At 34.5% G+C, this 18,839-nt stretch overlaps 1 protein-coding gene across 1 annotated transcript; it reads right to left on the bottom strand.

The window, feature by feature from the left end:
* Positions 1–5,861: 5,861 nt before the first annotated feature.
* On the bottom strand, positions 5,862–17,895 carry LOC125854214 (uncharacterized). Its single transcript, XM_049533694.1, has 2 exons — positions 17,498–17,895; positions 5,862–6,551 (listed from the first exon to the last, which is right to left on the bottom strand). Exons 1-2 carry the CDS (start codon positions 17,885–17,887, stop codon positions 6,036–6,038), a joined length of 906 nt encoding a protein of 301 aa, XP_049389651.1. The 5' UTR covers positions 17,888–17,895; the 3' UTR covers positions 5,862–6,035.
* Between the last annotated feature and the right edge of the window lie 944 nt (positions 17,896–18,839).

Below are 18,839 nucleotides of genomic sequence, written 5' to 3' on the forward strand. Positions count from 1 at the left end.
AGAGAAAATGGATGATGATATTCAACTGAATTAATCATTTGAAGGTTGTGCTATTACATATCAAGCTCCATCATATCTAATCGATGGGTATTGCCAATGGATCAACATGGGTCTTCTCAAAACTCATACAAATAAGTAAGTTTTCTATCAATTTTTATTTTTCTTTTTCTAGTTGATTTATTTTCAATTAACCTATTTTGAATACAAACAATTATGCAGGAAACCAAAATATGATAAGTACATAGCAAAAGCCTCTTTATTCATTTTTGAGAAGATGGATTTTTTTGTTGCATTTTCCAATTATAAAAATTGGTTCTACGTTATGTCCTAGCTAAATAAATATTGGACGGATGAGGTATAGTAGTTAATTACTATATATATGTGTGTGTGTGTGTGTGCGCGTGCACGCGCGCGCGTATGCGTGTGTGCGTACATGTATGTCTTTGATACATAAGATACTGTATCAGATACATTCCAATCAATTATCTAAATCTCAAAGTAGTATTTGTTTGACATTATGTATTCATGTATCACTTGTTTTTATCATATTTTATGATTAATGTATAATTTTTTTTCTTATTTATTTTGGTAGCACATTGATGTTGTTTTTTGCTATCTTCGTAAAAAATTAAAACTCTGCCGTATGAATCAATACAGATACACAACAGTTAATTGTTTGTTCAAAATATACATCAACAATACTCACACAAGGTACTATTTCAGTCATTCTGAAGATAATATTAGTATTCACGATCACGTTGACCTTGCGGTAGTTGTATATGTATACAAAGGTCAATCACTAACATCATTAAAGAATTTTTCATCCCATCTGAATTACCATGACATCTTTTAGATGATGTTTACATTCTCTGATAGACAGCTCCATTGTGTATTGGCTATGATTTGAAACAGAGGTTAATACATGTGTATAACTCTGCATTAAGCTCAGGGAAAAAATCCATTCTGGTGAGATAAAAATATTGGCGGTAATGCTACCTTTTTACCTTCTGGATAGTGAATTCTTTGAAAATCATAGCGAACCAACTAGTCAGAACTTGATGCTTATAAGGATAAGGAAATTGGTACCTTTTTGGAGCCACAATATCCTTTTGTTGTTGATTGTGTTCAAGATCTTATGCAACAACGAAGTGAATGCTTGTAAGTATTGTATATTTTTGTACTAAATCATATGCGTAATTCATTTTTATAATGTATATTCTGTAATTTGTAGGTACTGCGGTCTATTTGTAGTTGCGTTTGCTGAGCTTCTGAGTGACGAAATCTATGTTCCATCTGATGGTTTTCGATGTAATTATCTCTGTAATAGATATGCAACATTATTATGAAGATACACTAGTGACAAAGCCATTCTTGGATACGTTAGTGAGAATTATGATCCACCAAATCCTAAGCATGAATTCACACCACCATCCCAAGATGATTTGGTTCATACATCATAGTGATTATGTATCAATACATAGACACCTTTCGATATTTTTTTTGTTTTTAAGACAATTTTACTTGAGTTTTAGAGTATTTCTCTAAAAATAATTCTTATTACATTATTTTGTAATTTCTTATATTTTGTGTTTTCAATATATTGCTCTTGATACACAACACACTACATGATACTTAAATCTTTCACATTATACATTTTGGTTCCACAAAATTAAGCTTCAGACACATAACTTATTTACTTAAATCATATTGTAACTAGTTGATTTAGTGATGTAATAATGTATACGATACACTGTATATAATGTATATGATACATGATTTATACCTATATGCTTGATACACTACATATAATATATATGATACAATGGATATAATGTATATGATACATATTTCACACTTATGTAATAATTAAACTTTTGAGACATTTGATAGTGTAAATTATGTATCATATAATTAAGCAGTTATGCAGTAGATACTGAATATCTCTTATTTTTAGTTGATACATTCAGAATTTGTTTTTATTTATAACAATGTTTGTATCACTAATTGTCTAACAGATACAACATTGGCACATAAATCTTAACAAATTCTTATATTGAACAGCAACACCCATATATATTATATCAAAATAACCCATGTGAAAATTACAATATATTTGATGTAAATATAAAAGTGAAAAATTTATAAGTGAAAAATTATTCAACGTGAACATAAATGTCTTATAAAAAATATGTTTCACTTCTCTTTGGGGAAGAAAGTACAAGTTCTTCTGTTGTGACCTTCTTGTCCACAGCGCCCACAATAATTTGTGTTTGTTGTTATCTTTGCATCTGCGCTTTTTTTTCTTCGCTTCATTGATCTTCCAGACATCTTTTTGTATCTAAAACATTGTTTGGAACCGACCAAACCTCCTTATCTAGCATTGGAACCATTGAAACCTCATAGGTTTTTGCTAATGCATCATGTAGTAATCAAAGCAATAGGGATGCATATAACATTCTTGCTCTTTAAAACAACAATTGTATCTGCGGAAGGTATCTCGTCTAGTTGAAATCTTCCACAAGTACATACTTTCCGCTCAAGGAAAACAATATATTTCTTCCAGCTTCATAAACTGAGAAAATAAATTTAGACAATGGAACAACCTGTAAACATTAAAAAGTTACTGATACATTGCATAAAAGGCCACTATTTTGTATTTTTTTTTCAAGTAATGTTGATCAAATAGCCAAATGATACACCACATCAGATACATAAAATATATAGTTATGTATCTTTATACATACCCTCATTTTTTAACATTTAGATGCGTTTACAATCAATACCTCCTAAAATCTTGTCCCCAGTGTATCCTTTGTATATAAGGCTATTTCTCTGTTTTTACAGTTTCAAGAACCAAATAAAATTCTAGCCTCTTCCAAGAATTCTAATATAGACAACAGACGTGCCTCAACAAGGTAGGCATTGATATATTCCACGATGTTCGAAGTCATCATTCTACCTCTGTTTATTGTTAAATGAGCTCTCAACCACTTCTAATACCTAGCATCCTCAAGGTACTCCTTAACTCTATGATCAATATTTTCCACCTTAGCCATTGATTTATCAAAATCCTCGATAAGCCTTGGCCATACAGTATAGTATATCACTTAGGGTGGTTCTTCTCCTCTTGAAGTGTGTTGAAGTTTGTATAGACATTCTTCCAAAGATGTCATATGCATGCATAATGAGGTACATTTGGAAACACAATGCTTACACTCTTCATAATGCTTTAATTTCTATCTAATACAGCACAACTTTTTTCACTCTTGCCAAATGCATTTTTGAATTGTTCAAAGAACCATGTCTATGAATAGTCATTTTCTGTGTCTACAACCCCATATGTCAATGGCAATATGCAACCTAATCACAAACGAATACACATGAATTTTTTTAGTATAATAGTTACACTGTGTATCAGTTATTATACAAAAAAAAGCAAGTTCCCTATTACAAAAATGCATACCTGTCTCATCCAGTGTGCTTGCTGATACAAATGTCCCTTTGTAAGCTCCACTAAAATGTGCACCATCGACAACAACTATCGATCTGTAGAACTTGAACCCCCTCATCAATGGTCTCAAGGCTATGAACAGATACATGAATTCATATTTCTCCGATTTGTGCATCCTTATATATAAATTTGGATATATAATATTTACCATGTATATGTATCTAGGCATCTGCCTATATCCATCTGATGGTTTGCCCCTTAGCATTCCTATTGTATGTTCCTTAGCACGTCATGCTTGCTGGTAAGGTATCTCAATCCCATAGAATTCTCTAACATCCTTAATAACATCTTTCGGAGTATGAATTCTCTTACCTTTAGGAGCAGTCACACTACTAACAAACCCGACTGTTTCTTGGACTTTGGTTAGTATCCTCTCCCGCAATGGACAAGTATGTTCACTATTGAAGTATCTCACATTGAATACATCTTATTTTTTCCTATACAAGGCCTTCATATTCCAGTCACAGTCATTCGAAAAGCACACTAACACATAGCAATACAGTTGTTTTGATCATATTAATGCATACACCAGATACATTTGAAATATATAATGCTACAGTGATTCACAATATCTCAAAGAATGATATATATTAATGTAACATCCATGTCAATGATCACCACAACTATTCGATATATCTTAATTATTAGATTGTTGTATGTGTCATATTCACAGCACCAGCCTGATACACGTTATATAAATCAATGATACTCTCACATTAGAGATACAAAATGTATTTGATATATGATACTTCTTACTCATTTTTTGTATGTATCACATACAATTCATTACATTTATTTACTACTTTTTCATGCTTAACAGATAGATACATATTCGCTCATAATAACTCATGTCATACCGCCAAAAAAATTGTAGAGATACCAGATACAAAATTAATTTTACATTATTAACAATTTACAACTAATATATCATGAATATCATATCAATATCAAATAATCATAAAAAAATATATATATCACCATGATACATCTGCTAATAATAATAATATATCATAAAAGATTAGAAATAGAGATCAAATACTCTCATACCTTTTTCTATCAGATCTCTTTATATATTTCTTTATTACAACTATGAGCATTGTTTTATCCTTATACAATTGTCTTGTCTTCACCTCTGTATTCTTTGAATCACTTATGTAATTTGTAACTTCTAGTTCTGAAATATAATATGAATAACAAATTCTTGATTCAACCACAACAAAAGCTTCGGTATCCTTTTCTGCACCTTCGACACACGTAATTTCTCCGGATGTAGCATCAAAGTTATGTCTCTCCACCATTATTCTCTATTGTATCAATACATAGGGGATACGTTGCAAATTTAGGCTCATTTGTTTCACCTCCAAATACAGTTTTACACCATGTCGTTCTTAATTTTCAATGGAGATGAGCTACTTTCTATGATGTATATGATTTTCAAGTATTTCCTAATCACATCAATCTCCAACTCGGCTGAAATAGCGGCTTTGAGATTCATAAATGAAATCAATTGTCCAACAACAATTCCATCACTTTCATAACCTTCATAACTCCCCTCACTTACCCAAATTCCTGAATGTCTCAACAAAATCAATATATTCATATTGTATCAACCAATTTTGTTGAGTAATTTGAATTTTTCACAATTTGGGGCAACGATGACAGCTTGATGGAGATAATGGGAAGTTGAATTTTGAAATTTTGTGAATCTATTACAGATTGACAATCAATTATGCATGAATCGTGAGAATTAAAATCAACTTTACATTAATTTTCCTTATTAAGCGCAATAGTCAACTTTCATGATGTATCACACCTAATGTATCCAGACGAAACTTATGTATCCAAATGACTTTTATTTATGAATTTTTTGTAGAATAGTAAAGAGTGGAGATAGGATATAATTTAGATCTTACACTATGTGATTCCTATAATTTTTACTTTAATAATCGGTGATATTGAAAGATAAATATGACCATTTTCAGTAAAACAAAAATGTGACAATGACAATATGAGAGTTATTTGTTTGACAAAGTCTATGAATGACTGAGTGTAAATCTCTCTTTAATTATCATATCTCTAACCAGAACATTTTTTCTAACAAAACCAATGACTGATCATCATAATTAAGCACTAAATTACCTTTGTCACCAGTTAACTTCAATCCAAAATAAAAATTCAGTTCATGTACTGCTTAACACTATATAGATATCTTCATACATATCATTTCCCGAGTGCTAGAAGAAATGAAAGACAAATCCTTCTGAAACGATAGTAAAACAAAGCAATCAAGGTCTATCGCAATACCTTTTTGTCTGGCATTAGTTTGGGACAACAGTGAGCTCGAGATGAGTAAGAATGAACACAAGCTCATCTAAACTATGTTTAATCTGTACAGCTATATGATTAGGGTTCCAAGTCAAGCTTTGAGAAAAACAACAAGGACCAAATAAAAGATTGCTTGCTGCCAAACAGCAGGGGATTTTGGCTCTACAAAGGACTTCAACACCCGGAGTCCATTACAAAATTACAGTAGCTTGGTCCAGGATCCCAAGAATGGGAAAACAGCAATTAGCAGTCTCAATACAAATGGAGTTTCTCTCCTTCCGATTCTCTTGCTCAATTTACCATCAGTCAATTGTTTTGGTTCAGCTGGTCTTCGATTAAGGGCCTTTTCCTGCTGTCCTTCCATCCTATGATTGTCTAGTTCATCCCAACCACCAAAATTTAGAGTGCTTCCTGACTTTTTTCTATCTGGTGCACCATTTGAGGACTGATAATCTCTAACCTTGCCATTTCGAGTATTTTCTCCTTTTCCCATTCTTGTTCCAGGGTTGCTCGCTTCTCTAGCATAGCGTCTTTTCTTTTTCTTGTAATTGGATCGTGGACCTTCATCAGACCATCCCCAGATGGCATCCATCACTAATGAAAGAGCAGACTGTGCCAAAGGAAGTGCTAATGCCATGATAATAGTATTTGTACCTGTTCCAAGTACCACTGACATAATAATAGCTGGAAACATCCAACCAAAGGCTCTGAGCACCTGCACCAGACCATAAGACAATTATACTTACAATAGTCTGCAAAAATGGAGGTTTTATAAGCAAGCCTTAATAAACCAAATTTTCCACCGGTCACAAAAGTACAAGCCAACAGATTAAAACACTCAATATATTTCACATATTTAGATGATCTTTGAAACCTAATGAACAGAAAAGGCTGAAATTTTGCGGTTACCAGGTGATCCCCAGAAATATTTCTACTTTAATCCAGTCAAATATCTCGCATGTAGATAGAAAATGCTAAGTTATGTGATCTCAGTGTCATCATCTTTTCCAGTAGATATGACATAAAAGAGTTTCATATTCTTTTAGTGACGCTTATCTAGATAGAGCAGAAAATATATAAGGTACACGTGGCAGGGCTGCAAATGAGTTCAATGAAAACTAGCTTTATCAAAAGAAAAAGGGAAAATACATAAGTTGCACCTCAATCTTGTTTGGAGAACTCGGTTAACACGCTTTAACTTTACGGTTGTTTCTTTACCCATATTCTAATTTGAAGTGAAGCTAATACCCCTTTCTTGAAACAAACCCAGATTAATGTACAAGAGTGATATACACGTGTGAAACATGAGCCACGTGTATAACACCATTTTTAAAATTATTTTTACTATTGTTCATTTTATTTTATTTTTATTTTAGTTTTTCCCTTCTTCCTTCTTCCTTCTTTCCCTACTCTTTTTCTCCACATCCATGGCTATAAGTTGCATTTTCATGGCGTAGTTTTTTTCAGTTATCAAATCCATAACACACACACACTGCCCACAATTCAAAGGGCTTCTCAACAAGATAGACCATTGTATATAGGAAATCAAGGTCATTGGAATTCAATTTTCCCGTGAAGGTTGTACGGTTTCAATCTCTACTTTTGGATCTTGGATTCCAATTCACAAGGGGTAAGATTTGAGGAAGGTGATTTAATCAGTGTCTTAGAAAGGAAACATAAACATGGTCCACTTTATCGGAAAAAATGGTGCCAGCGAACAACTTTTCTAGCCAACCAAACCCACATCTAATTTGTCTAAGAAACAAATTTGAACTCCCATTTATAATGTATAATATTAAACCCATTAATCAAATTTATCTACAAAGAAAAAGAGAATGACGTAGATGAGGGAAAAGATAATGAGGGAGATGGTCCGCGTCAGGAAATTCTGGGAAGCAAGAAAGAGAAAAGGGAGAAAAGAATAATAAAGAAAAAAGAAAAAAGAAAGAAAAAGGAAATCTAAAATGAAAAATACTAAGAATATATAATTAAGTATAACTAATTGTATATCATCCAATAAGAAGATGACAAATGTACCTTTTGAGCATTTTTTAGATGTTATTTTTTCCTTTTCATGCGCTTCCCGAAAGTTGATGACATTTTGTGTTTAATTCCACCTGTTAAGGGGGTATAAATTTCATTTTAGACTAGAATGTGGGGGGTGGGGGTGGGGGTGGGGGGGTAAAGAAACGCCCGTAAAGTTTAAGTGTGTAGCCGAGTTCTCCAAGCAAGTTTGAGGTGCAAGTTATGCATTTTCCAAAAGAAAAAAAGAGTTCAAGGACAATTAGGAAGCACGAGGAGCAACTACACCTCTTACCTAGATGGAATTGGCTTAGTCTGGAAGATTTAAGACCCAATAGCAAACAACTCAACTTAGACATAAAATTGCGGAAAGGAGAAACAAACACTGATGAAAAACCCATGAAACAAATTGGACCCATGTAGAGTCCTATGTTGAGTTATATAGTAGTTCCACATGGGTTATTATCTAAGGGCTTCCACAGCAGTTCAACGGTCTTGAATTACTCCACCAGTTGCCTTAAGGTCTTGGGTTGGATTAGTGGTGGCAAATGGATGGGTTGAAAATGGGTCAATATAAAATGGGTAATAATTCAACCCGCCCATATTTGATATGGGTAAAAATGGATTGGGTAACAAATGGGTTGGGTAAAATACTAGTTTACCCATATTTACTCATATTTTCATGAGTAAATAGTACTCTACTTAAGAATTCAACATGGAGAAAATATTTTAGTCTTTTCTTAAATGAATTTTTTTGAAAATACTTCATTTAGTTTTATTGTATCATAAAAGTCAAAAAAAAAAATCCTATAACTTTTCAAGATAAAATAAATTTATGTAATAACAAGGGGAAAATATTTTTAATTTCAAAGTAAATGAATATTTGCATTTTAGGACTAAAACATGCTTAATGCACTTTAAGCAATGTCAATAGTATTTATTATCCAATATAAAATTAAACAAATAAAAAAATATAATTATAATTAAAAAAAGAAATGTAGATTTAAAATATATATTTTTGGAGGACCAAAGACTTCACCTTTTCAATTATAGAGAAAAATATTTAGTTCTATAGAAGAACATAAAAGGAAGAGAAGTTACAATATTTTTAGTGATATCATAAATTTTGAGTGAATAAAAGTTAGAAGCTTAACCCATTTGGCTAATCCATATTTTACCCATATTTGTATGGGTTGATTATGGGTATCAACCCATAGTTTACCCATGTAAAAAGTCACTCACCCAACCCATTAAAATATGGGCGGGTTACCAAAATATGGGCTCATTTTGCCGGCACTAGGCTGGATGCTAAATTCTTTCACCACATAAAAGTCCACGTGTGAACCATAAAATCTGGATACACGTATAGAAGGGGTGTTAAGTCATATGGTTGTTCCACATGAGTTGTTTAAGAGCTTCTAAATCAGTTTATAAAGGTCTTGAACTACTCAAGCTATTGCCTTAGATTGTGAATCCGAATGCTCAGATTCTCACACATATATAACTGGAGAAACTTTTGTACCAAGCAGGAACTGATCCTGAATATTTTGTTTTACGTTCATCATCTGCATGCCAGTGGCAAGGAAGTGAAAGAACCATAAATTAAGTGTTTAGGCTTTTTACTGAATAGACTAATGCTTTTTAACAAATTCGTCTAACACTTCTCAAGAAATAAAGAAGTCATCTTGTCCATAAATATCAAAGAGAAACTCCGATACATTCTCTTAATTTAGGAAGTCTTGACCTTATATCACGTCAACATGACTTTAACTTATATCTGACTGCTTATAAGATGCACTATGAAGGATCTTATTTACCTGATGACTTTATCTTATACCTGATTAAATCCCCCCATGTAGTTGTCTTGTATCACCATTTACCACCTTACCAAATTGAAGGATCTTTTTTCTTTGTTATCATTCCACAAAATTCCTTCTGATCTTGTCCAACATATTCTTCACACTGAAAGGCATAGGAAAGAGCAACATAAGGTAAGTTGGCAAGGAATCAAGGACCCTACCCNCCCCCCCCCCCCCCAGATATAGGTATTGTCTCTTCCAAGTTGCAAGTTTCTTTTCAAATATTTCTTCAATCTTTGCCTTATATTGTTGCTCCTAACGACATGCCCAAAAAAAGGTTGGAAGCTCACCTATTAGACACCCCAAATTCTCACTAGTACGTGCAAGTCATCCACGTCATTAACGGTAAATAGCGAGCTCTTTCACAAGTTGATCTTCAAACTGAGACTGATTCAAACAACAGCAAGATGGCTCTTAAATATCTAAACTTCTCCTTAGCTCCACAAGAAATAAGAATATCAATGGCATATAGCACGTAGGAAACCTTCACTCTATCAAGTCTTGTTGTCCCAGTTTTGAACCATTTAATCCAATTCAAAGTCATCACTCTGTGTAGCATTAGACTGATTCCTTCCATAGAAGGAATGAATAAGAAGGGGATAGAGGATCCCCCTGTCTTAATCCCTACAGTCTTCTAGAGTTCCATTAATAATCACAGATTACATAACACTGGAAATGCACCATTTAATACACCCAATCCATTTTTTGCCAAATGCCATATATTTTAACAGATTAAGTAGGTAAAACCAATTCACATATCAAATGCCTTTTCTATGTCCAACTTACATAGATGATAGAATACCACTTCACCATGTTTCCTGCTAACTAAGCATTCAATTGCAATGAGCACTGGGTGCCTTCTTTATATGAAGGCCTTTTGTGTATCTACTACCAAGTACCAAGCATTTCAAAACCTTCTTATCTTTCTATCAACAACTTGGAAATGATTTTATAGTAGCTTTCCAATAAGCTAATTGGCCTGAAGTCCTTCAATTCCTCTGCACTTTGCCTTCTTAGGGATTACAGACATAAAAGAGGCATAAAATCTTCTTTCAAATTTGCCAGAGTGATAGAAGAAATGTACAGCAGCCATACCATCGCTTTTCACCACGGACCAACAATGTTTAGGGTCAGGAGCCTTCTCACTTAACAACTTTCAATGATATACTCCACTTCTCTTCTGGAAATGGTCTATGAAGCCATTCACTATCTTCTGCTGATAATCTGGAACAATTGGCTTGGAAAGAGGACCTCCAATTTTCATTTTCCCTGCCCAAGTTCATGTAACTAAGTATCTCCTCATTAATTACTCCATGTTTATCCACCTCTACTCCGCTAACTTTCGGCTTTTCAATCATGATACTCCGTTGATTTTCAACTTTTCAATCACATTAAACCTTTTGTTTGTGTAAAACTGTATTTTTTGTCCCCCACTCTTATCCACAAAAATCTAGATCTTTGTCTACATAAAACTTGTTCGAACTTTATCATCTCATGTCATTCCATCATGGTACCAGCCCTCTCTATTAACTGCTCTTCATTAAGCACCCCGACTTCTTCAATGTCGAGCTTACAGAAGATTTTGCATTAGATTCTGATGGATAAAGTCAAAGCTTTCTCTTCACAGCCCTCAAAGCCCAACCCATTTGTTTACCCACCTTGGTTATACGTCTTTGAACCCATTTAGAAACGCAACCAAATTTAATAGAAGGACAAGAAAATTGTATGCACTGTTACATGTCGGACGTCGTCTCCTTTCATGGTAATGCCAGAATTTCGTCAGAAGAAGACAGAGAACCTTCCTCTGCAAAAGTAGCTTCTAATCTTCTGCCACTTTCAAGCTCTTCTGCCCCATCATAGCCCCCAGATCGAACCTTTGCATATGTTTCCTACCTAAGAGAAGAAATTTGGTTGACTTCGGATGATAGCTGCTCGGCAATCACCAAAGATTCTGGAGAAACGATTTCGAGTTTTATGTTGGGCTGCTGATAATTCCACGAGAAAAGGGTCTGATTTGAGCCCATTAATATCTGCCGAATGGGTCATTGAAGAGGTATTACCAGCCTCACAGAAAATTCTTGTTTTTCTGTAATTTTATCCTTTGCTTCTCTGCAATCACCAACGATTCTGGAGAAATTATATCACGATTTCGAGCTTTATGTTGAACTGCTGATAATTCCGAGAGAAAGGTGTCAATGGACAAAATAAAATATGGTTAAATCACCTTTTACTTCGAGGCAATTGGACTCAAACCATTATTCGGCTTTTGCTTTTTAATTTCCATTTGTATTTGCATGTGGACCACATGACTGATTTTGCACCAATTGAAATTTTGAATTAAAGCTGCGGTAGCGCTGGGAAACCCTCAATGACTTCACTGGTGCGTGGAATTACTGATGCACCTCCCTTTTCAATATCAATTCTTCCACAGGACCTCTGGCCATTACCATCGCTTCGAGAAAAAGATTTTCCATAATAGTTGTACAGCCTTCTCTAAATCCACCTGAATTTTAATTCTGCACTCCCCGTGTTGAAGAAAAATGTACTACTATGTTTTGGCCGATGAGGATCGAACTTGAATTATCGCCCATTTTAAATGGGCTCTTGTACATGTCTCGTCATCTAGACTCACAAACCCCCGACAGTGCTTTCCAATAGCTCTGATAGTGTCTCCCCACAAAATATGTGCCAGGAAGTTGTTCTATCGAATCCATATGTGGTCAGCAATATTATTCTTCAAGCATTAGGCAATGTCCAAACAAAAAGATTGGTTGTAAAACCCCTTCATCTCAAAACACTCACTAGAGCCCTAGTTGCTTCATAATTTGATGGAAATTCAATGAGAAATCTTTTACCAACCATCTCCATCACTCCAGGTTCTGCCACCAAGTTCCAGTTCTTCGTAGCCCATATATTAAATCATACGCTCTACCCCAATTTTTATGTGACACTCTTTCCTTTTTAGTCAGTTCTAAAACGAATAACACATTTCTATATTTTGTAATTATTTAACTTTAAAATGCCCATTTTACCTTTAATGAGATCATTTATAGCCACACAAATATCTATGGCTTATTTTAGACCACAAGTTTCAAAAGTCTTACTTTATTTCTTAAACTTCAGACCAAGCCAAGTACCATCACATAAATTAGGACAAAGGAGTAAAACATTTTTTTTTTTGAAAATGGTAACGATGTATTATATCACAAGAGTACATGGGTTGTACTCAAACATTATATACAGATGCACTCTAGACACTCCTACTCTATTTCTATATTGAGTCTAAAACATCAACTATAGAGGCAGTGTCATTTGAGTATAATTGATTACACCAAAAACATAACAACAAAATGCAGTTTAGTTTAACATCCTGCACACTATTTTCTATGCCTTCAAAACATCTGGAATTCCTTTCTTTCCAGATTGCCCACCATATTGAAGCAGGGATAATTCTCCATCTAGTTCTGTCTTTTGCAAGGGCACCTGCCTCCTCCCAGCTGTACAATGTCTCAGTAACTCTCCTAAGCATAGTCCAGGATATGCCTTCAAGACTCAAGAAAATCCTCCAAAGCTGCCGAGTGTATTTGCAGTGTAGAAATAGATGGTTTACAGTTTCTAAGGTTTCCCCACATAGGAAACACCTAGAGCATAAGGTTATCCCCCTTTTCATTACATTATCCTGAGTCAGGGCAGCTTCCTTAGCTAGCAGCCAAATAAAGCATGAGACTTTGTGTGGGATTCTACACTTCCATATTTGTTTCCAGGGCCAGATGGGACTCTGCTGGCTTGATTGATCCATCAGCCTGTAAGCTGAATGCACTTTGAACTCTCCTTTATTGTTGCCTTTCCACCAAAGGAGTAAAACATTTTAGACATAGCTCTATGTTCCTATCTTATTTAGATATTAGGCATTTGCTCATACAACTTTGTTGTTGTACTAATGACCTAATATCCACAACACCCCCTTATCACAGCTAGTATTTAGTCTTCGAGTTAGATCAATTTTGGATTATGGTAGCATATGATTTGTTATCAACTTTTTTTGTTGACAAGGAAAACCACAGTTGCTACCCTTTGGGTGCACACAGGATATACCCCGGTCCTTTAGTGTAATAACCTGCAAATCATACAGGAGAGGTAAACTGCGACGAACTTGACCAAGAAAACATGCAGGCAGTGTTATCAAAGGCGAAAAGCGCAAAAAAGCTCTAAGGTCCGTGGGGGCTTCAAGCGCAAATAAAGCGTAGACTTTAATGAAAAAAGACCCAAAGGGAGAAAAGAATACAAATATGTATGTTTAGTCCAAGACTAATAATTATAAATATGAATGACAAATATATGAACAAAGAAGTTGAATATTTTTTATAATAAAGTGAAATATCAATTATTTAGTTTCACTTCTTCATAAGAGGCTCATTGACAAGGAAACTTTTGCCTTAGAACCTTGATGACGACACTGAAGCGCACAAAAAGCGAGGCAAAGCACTCAACACGTTTTGAGCCTCGCTTCGGGGATTAAGCGCGCTTAAAGCGCGCCTTTGATAACACTACATGCAGGGGCTTCAAACCTGAGACCCACCTTTGGGAGATCACCTGCTCAACCAACCCTTGCGGATTTGTTGTCGACTTTCCAAATGGTTTATTATTTCGTTTCTCTGCAAACCTTTGGATTTTCCCTGCAATATCATCCCATCCTTTGTTCTCCTTGAACTCAGGAACAATAAGTTGTCTCTTCCTTCTTCCTTGTACCACAACTATTCTGATGTATCTACCCTGACTGTTCTCATATATGGAGTATTCATATGACCACCTTCACCCATTTGTCATTGATTTCCCCTGTACCTTCTTAAGCTAAGCACATAATATGACCAATCCACAAAAGTATATTATGACTAATGTGTATGCTTGTCATGAATCCTCTTCTACTTTCAATCCACCCATACCAATTGGGACCATCTTCCTCGATATCAAATGACTTCCAACTGGTAGCAAATAGCAAGCTTTTGCCGCGATTAAAAGCACCCTAAGGCCTAAGCAGATCCAGTGAAATTTTACCTCTCAGTTGTGCAGGAACGGAGTTCCGAGGGATATAGAAGAAAATGATCAGGGACTTTGTTATTCCTCTGGATAAAGGTAGTAGTCATCTAGCAGAAGTAAGAGCCATGTTATTTGGTTTGGAATAATAGATATACCAAGGCAATATTCAACTTGGTATAGAAATGGACTCATTTCTTCTTTCAGAATAATTCAGAGAGTACCTCAAGTGGACGGTCTACTGGTCTAGCAATCAACGAAGTAAAGTGACAACCTTAGGAACCAAGGTTCATATTCCATTAGAAGCAATACCAAGTGGTTTAACTAAGTTTTTTATGTCCATAGACACCCATCCCCTATCAACATTGCAATCCTTGCATATTCAAGCACTAAGGAAACTTAGTTTATGTGAATTCAACAAAATAATTTCTCAACAGAGAAAGTTAATACACTTAGGAGTAGTATAGTTCATAACCAGTTACTCAAAAGATTATAAATAGAGATAGCTATACGGTGAATAACATTGTAGGTACTGCTACTGGTGAAAAATAATACAAAGATTTTTATGCAGAGTTAGCCTACTTCTGAGGGAGTTTTGTCTATACATTTTCTAATCAAGGTATACTACTATACAATTTTTGCACATTCTATTCCGCATAAAATAATAAATAAATTCTCACATAAGTTATGTCGGCATGCAGAGTTTAATACATGAAAACAATTTAAACAAACATTGAATTAGCTATACAAAATTTACACAGGAAACCAAATATTTTATTAGTTACCTATATCAGAAATGAGGAATTTTTACAATGCAAGGCAAACGTTAAGTTAGTTGTGCACAATATAATATAATGGGATTATTTTGTTTCCTGCAGCCAACGACAAGCCCTTAGTCTTGGTCACTCGCAATTCCCAAGAAGTATAAAAATAACAGATCCTCTTCCTCTCTTATTTCTCATCTACTGCAGTCAACTGCCAGGACTCACCCTAAATCAAACCAGATCACTCATCTTCCTTCATCAAAATTTCTATAATTTGAACCTATGCACCTCCCTTCCCATTCAGAAAAATACCAGTCATATTCAACCATTCTGCATCAGAGTTCAGCCTCCTGAACCTTGTGTTCCCAAGCAGTCAGACTTGTCCAATAGCATAAACCTAACAGAGACCAATGGTTGACTTAAAAACTGTAGTTGTATCACAAATCACTAGCTTAACCTACAATTATAATGATAATAAGAGAAGAAGAGAAGGGTGGAGAAATTTTTTCCAGTCTGTAAATAAAGTATTGTCGTTGTTGCATCTATCATTTGTAGGTGGAGCCTCATGATCACTTGCATTCAAAGTTTCTTTTCCTATAAAAGGTTGGATGAACTCTGTTTCACATGCAATAATAAATCATTGTTTACATGTTAGCATCATGGGAATGGCACTGGCAGCAAAAAGCAAATCCTTATCGTCAGCTTTACCCAAATGAAACTCCAGAAAAAGCCTAAATTTTGTGACATCTTTTCCACTACAGAAACCACAACACAGTTGCAAGTCACAACATAGATCTCACGGTGAAACCTTCAAATTATACCCTCGTCTTCTTAAATGCTTAATCTTATGCTCTATTGACTTCTATAACTTTTAAGCCAGTGTTATCACAGGAGGAAACCATAAATAAGGTTCAAGATTGGTGGGGGTTAAGGACAAAGTGTAATTGCACTCACTTTAGTGAGTATAGATACAGCCATTTAGAACCCAGTAACATAGAAATTTGAAAAGAATGTCAGCAGGTGGAGTGGAGCTATACCAACCTAGTGAAACACAGTATATTATTATACTTCACAGAGCACTGGAAGATACCAATTCTGCACCATATTTTTCTTAATCAAGAATTATGCAACAACAGTTGGAAAAAAAGAAAAAAGAATTATGCAACAAGTTTTTCTCACTATTTTGAGTTAATTACAAACTTGGATCAGAATGGGAGTTTGCTCTCAATATAAAGGTGTCAAAATTGATTCACCACTTCTCTACGTAGAAGCTTTATTCATACTCATGATTATGTCTTTTTAACTTCAACGCGAAATGGCATTAACTTAGTTGCACTCAATATTACAAGAAGGTTTACATTACAAGAAGGTTTATGTTAAAGATTAGCATGTTATAATCCATATCAAATAACAATGGCAGATTCTTTAAAGATCACCAATAATCTAATTTAATAAATTTCTCTGTAGTCTTTTATTAGGATTCTATTGCCAAAAATATCAATTCATATCTACACTAACTAATAATCTCACAATAATCAACTCAAAAGTCTTTAACATGTTGATACTTGTATTTATCTAATAAGAAAAAATAAATGACACATTTGAGAAATTAAAGAGTTAAAGTATTTGGTGGAAACCCTAAAAGTGATTACTGATCATAAAGGAGTTATGTAGCATCAAATAGAGTGTGTAGCATTTCAGTTCCTTGGTCCCAGTAGTTGATACATAAATTTACCAAACTCAAGTAATTCCCATATCAATTACAGTAAACATCCAAACAGTCGCCTTTCAAGTTCATATAAACAGAGACTCCACAAAATTCAAACTATCACACAATTCCTCAGACACATATTAAGTTTTTTCAATCCTGAAAGGTTGAGTAGTTGTTTGTAGTGGTGAAATTGCTTTAACTTATCAAATTTCTACAAATATAAACGCTTAACCACCAAAAAATTTCCCTTTAAACATGATAAAAAAATTACCTTCATCACCCAGGATAAACCAATGGAACCCTCCATATTCCCAAAACCATCAATTCCAGCTTCTTCATCTTCAACATCATACTCATCTCCCCAAGTAGATGGATCACCGGACCACCAAATCCGCTGCTTCGTGGAGCCTCCAAAACCAAACTCTTCTCCCTTATCATTTGCCCTAATTTCATCATCCCAGCTAAAGCCCTGGTAGTCCTTTGGGCGCTTGCTATTGCTGTACCATCGGCCGCCGGCACCTCCCCGACCGCCGGAGCTGGTAGAGACACAGCGTGTGGGATATGAAGTAGAATTGTTCAGTGGGAATCTGTAGCGTAAAGGAGAGGATAAGGGATTGAAAAGAGCAGGGGAAGTGAGGAATTGAAGAACTTCACTTCCCATTGAAGTGTGTCATGATAGTTTAAAAGATCCAAGTATATAAATAAAAAATTAAGAATCAAACAAGATTTAATTTTTGTATGTCTAAATAATATTAATTTTTTAACTTTGAACTTTGATGAAATATTAACTTGGTGATATTTTCATTTTACTATGGTGTCAAATACTCAAATTTGAAAAATCTAAGATATATTTGTCACTAGGTATTTATTATAATTAAAGTACAATTGCTGAATTTATGCATTTAATTTTATAAAATTTAAGAAAGATGATATCTATTTTTGTTGAAAACTTTTGTTTGAGTAAAATAGATCACAAATATATTTTTTTTTGAAATTTGAACCTTTCAAAAATTTAAATGGGAAATAATAATATCCCCATAATTTCAAGTACTTAATAGTTGTAATCCAGGGAAGTGGGACATTGAAGATGATATTACATATTGTATTGGTGTGGTGTGGATGAAGTGAAGGCTTGTGTTTGGAGTTTTATGTGATAAAAGGATATCACAACAACTTAAAAGTAAGTTCTATATAGTGGTGGTTAGACCAATGTTGTACGGGGCAAAGTGATGGTCAGATAAAAACTATCATGTTCAGAAAATGCATATTGCGGGAATGAGGATGTAGGGATGGATGTGTGAACATTCTAAGAGCAATAAGATTAGGAATAAGGTTGTTGGGGATAAGATAGGAGTGGCTCCATGGTGAACACGACAAGCAAGATTCTAATGATTTGGACATGTGAAGCAGAGATAGTGTATGTCGCTATGCACTGCTTCTCCTATTAGTAAATATGAACACCCTATTTCAAATACATAATTACTCTCAAACTTGATTAAAGTAAGGTACTTTTATCAAGAAATACATTGAACCCTTCCTAGGAACTAGGCTAAATAGGTATCACGACCCAAGGGTGCCCCCTAGACGTAACAAGGCACATAGAACCTTGAAAG

The sequence above is a fragment of the Solanum stenotomum genome, chromosome 2 (assembly GCF_019186545.1).
Source record: "Solanum stenotomum isolate F172 chromosome 2, ASM1918654v1, whole genome shotgun sequence".
NCBI classification, from domain to species: Eukaryota; Viridiplantae; Streptophyta; class Magnoliopsida; order Solanales; family Solanaceae; genus Solanum; species Solanum stenotomum.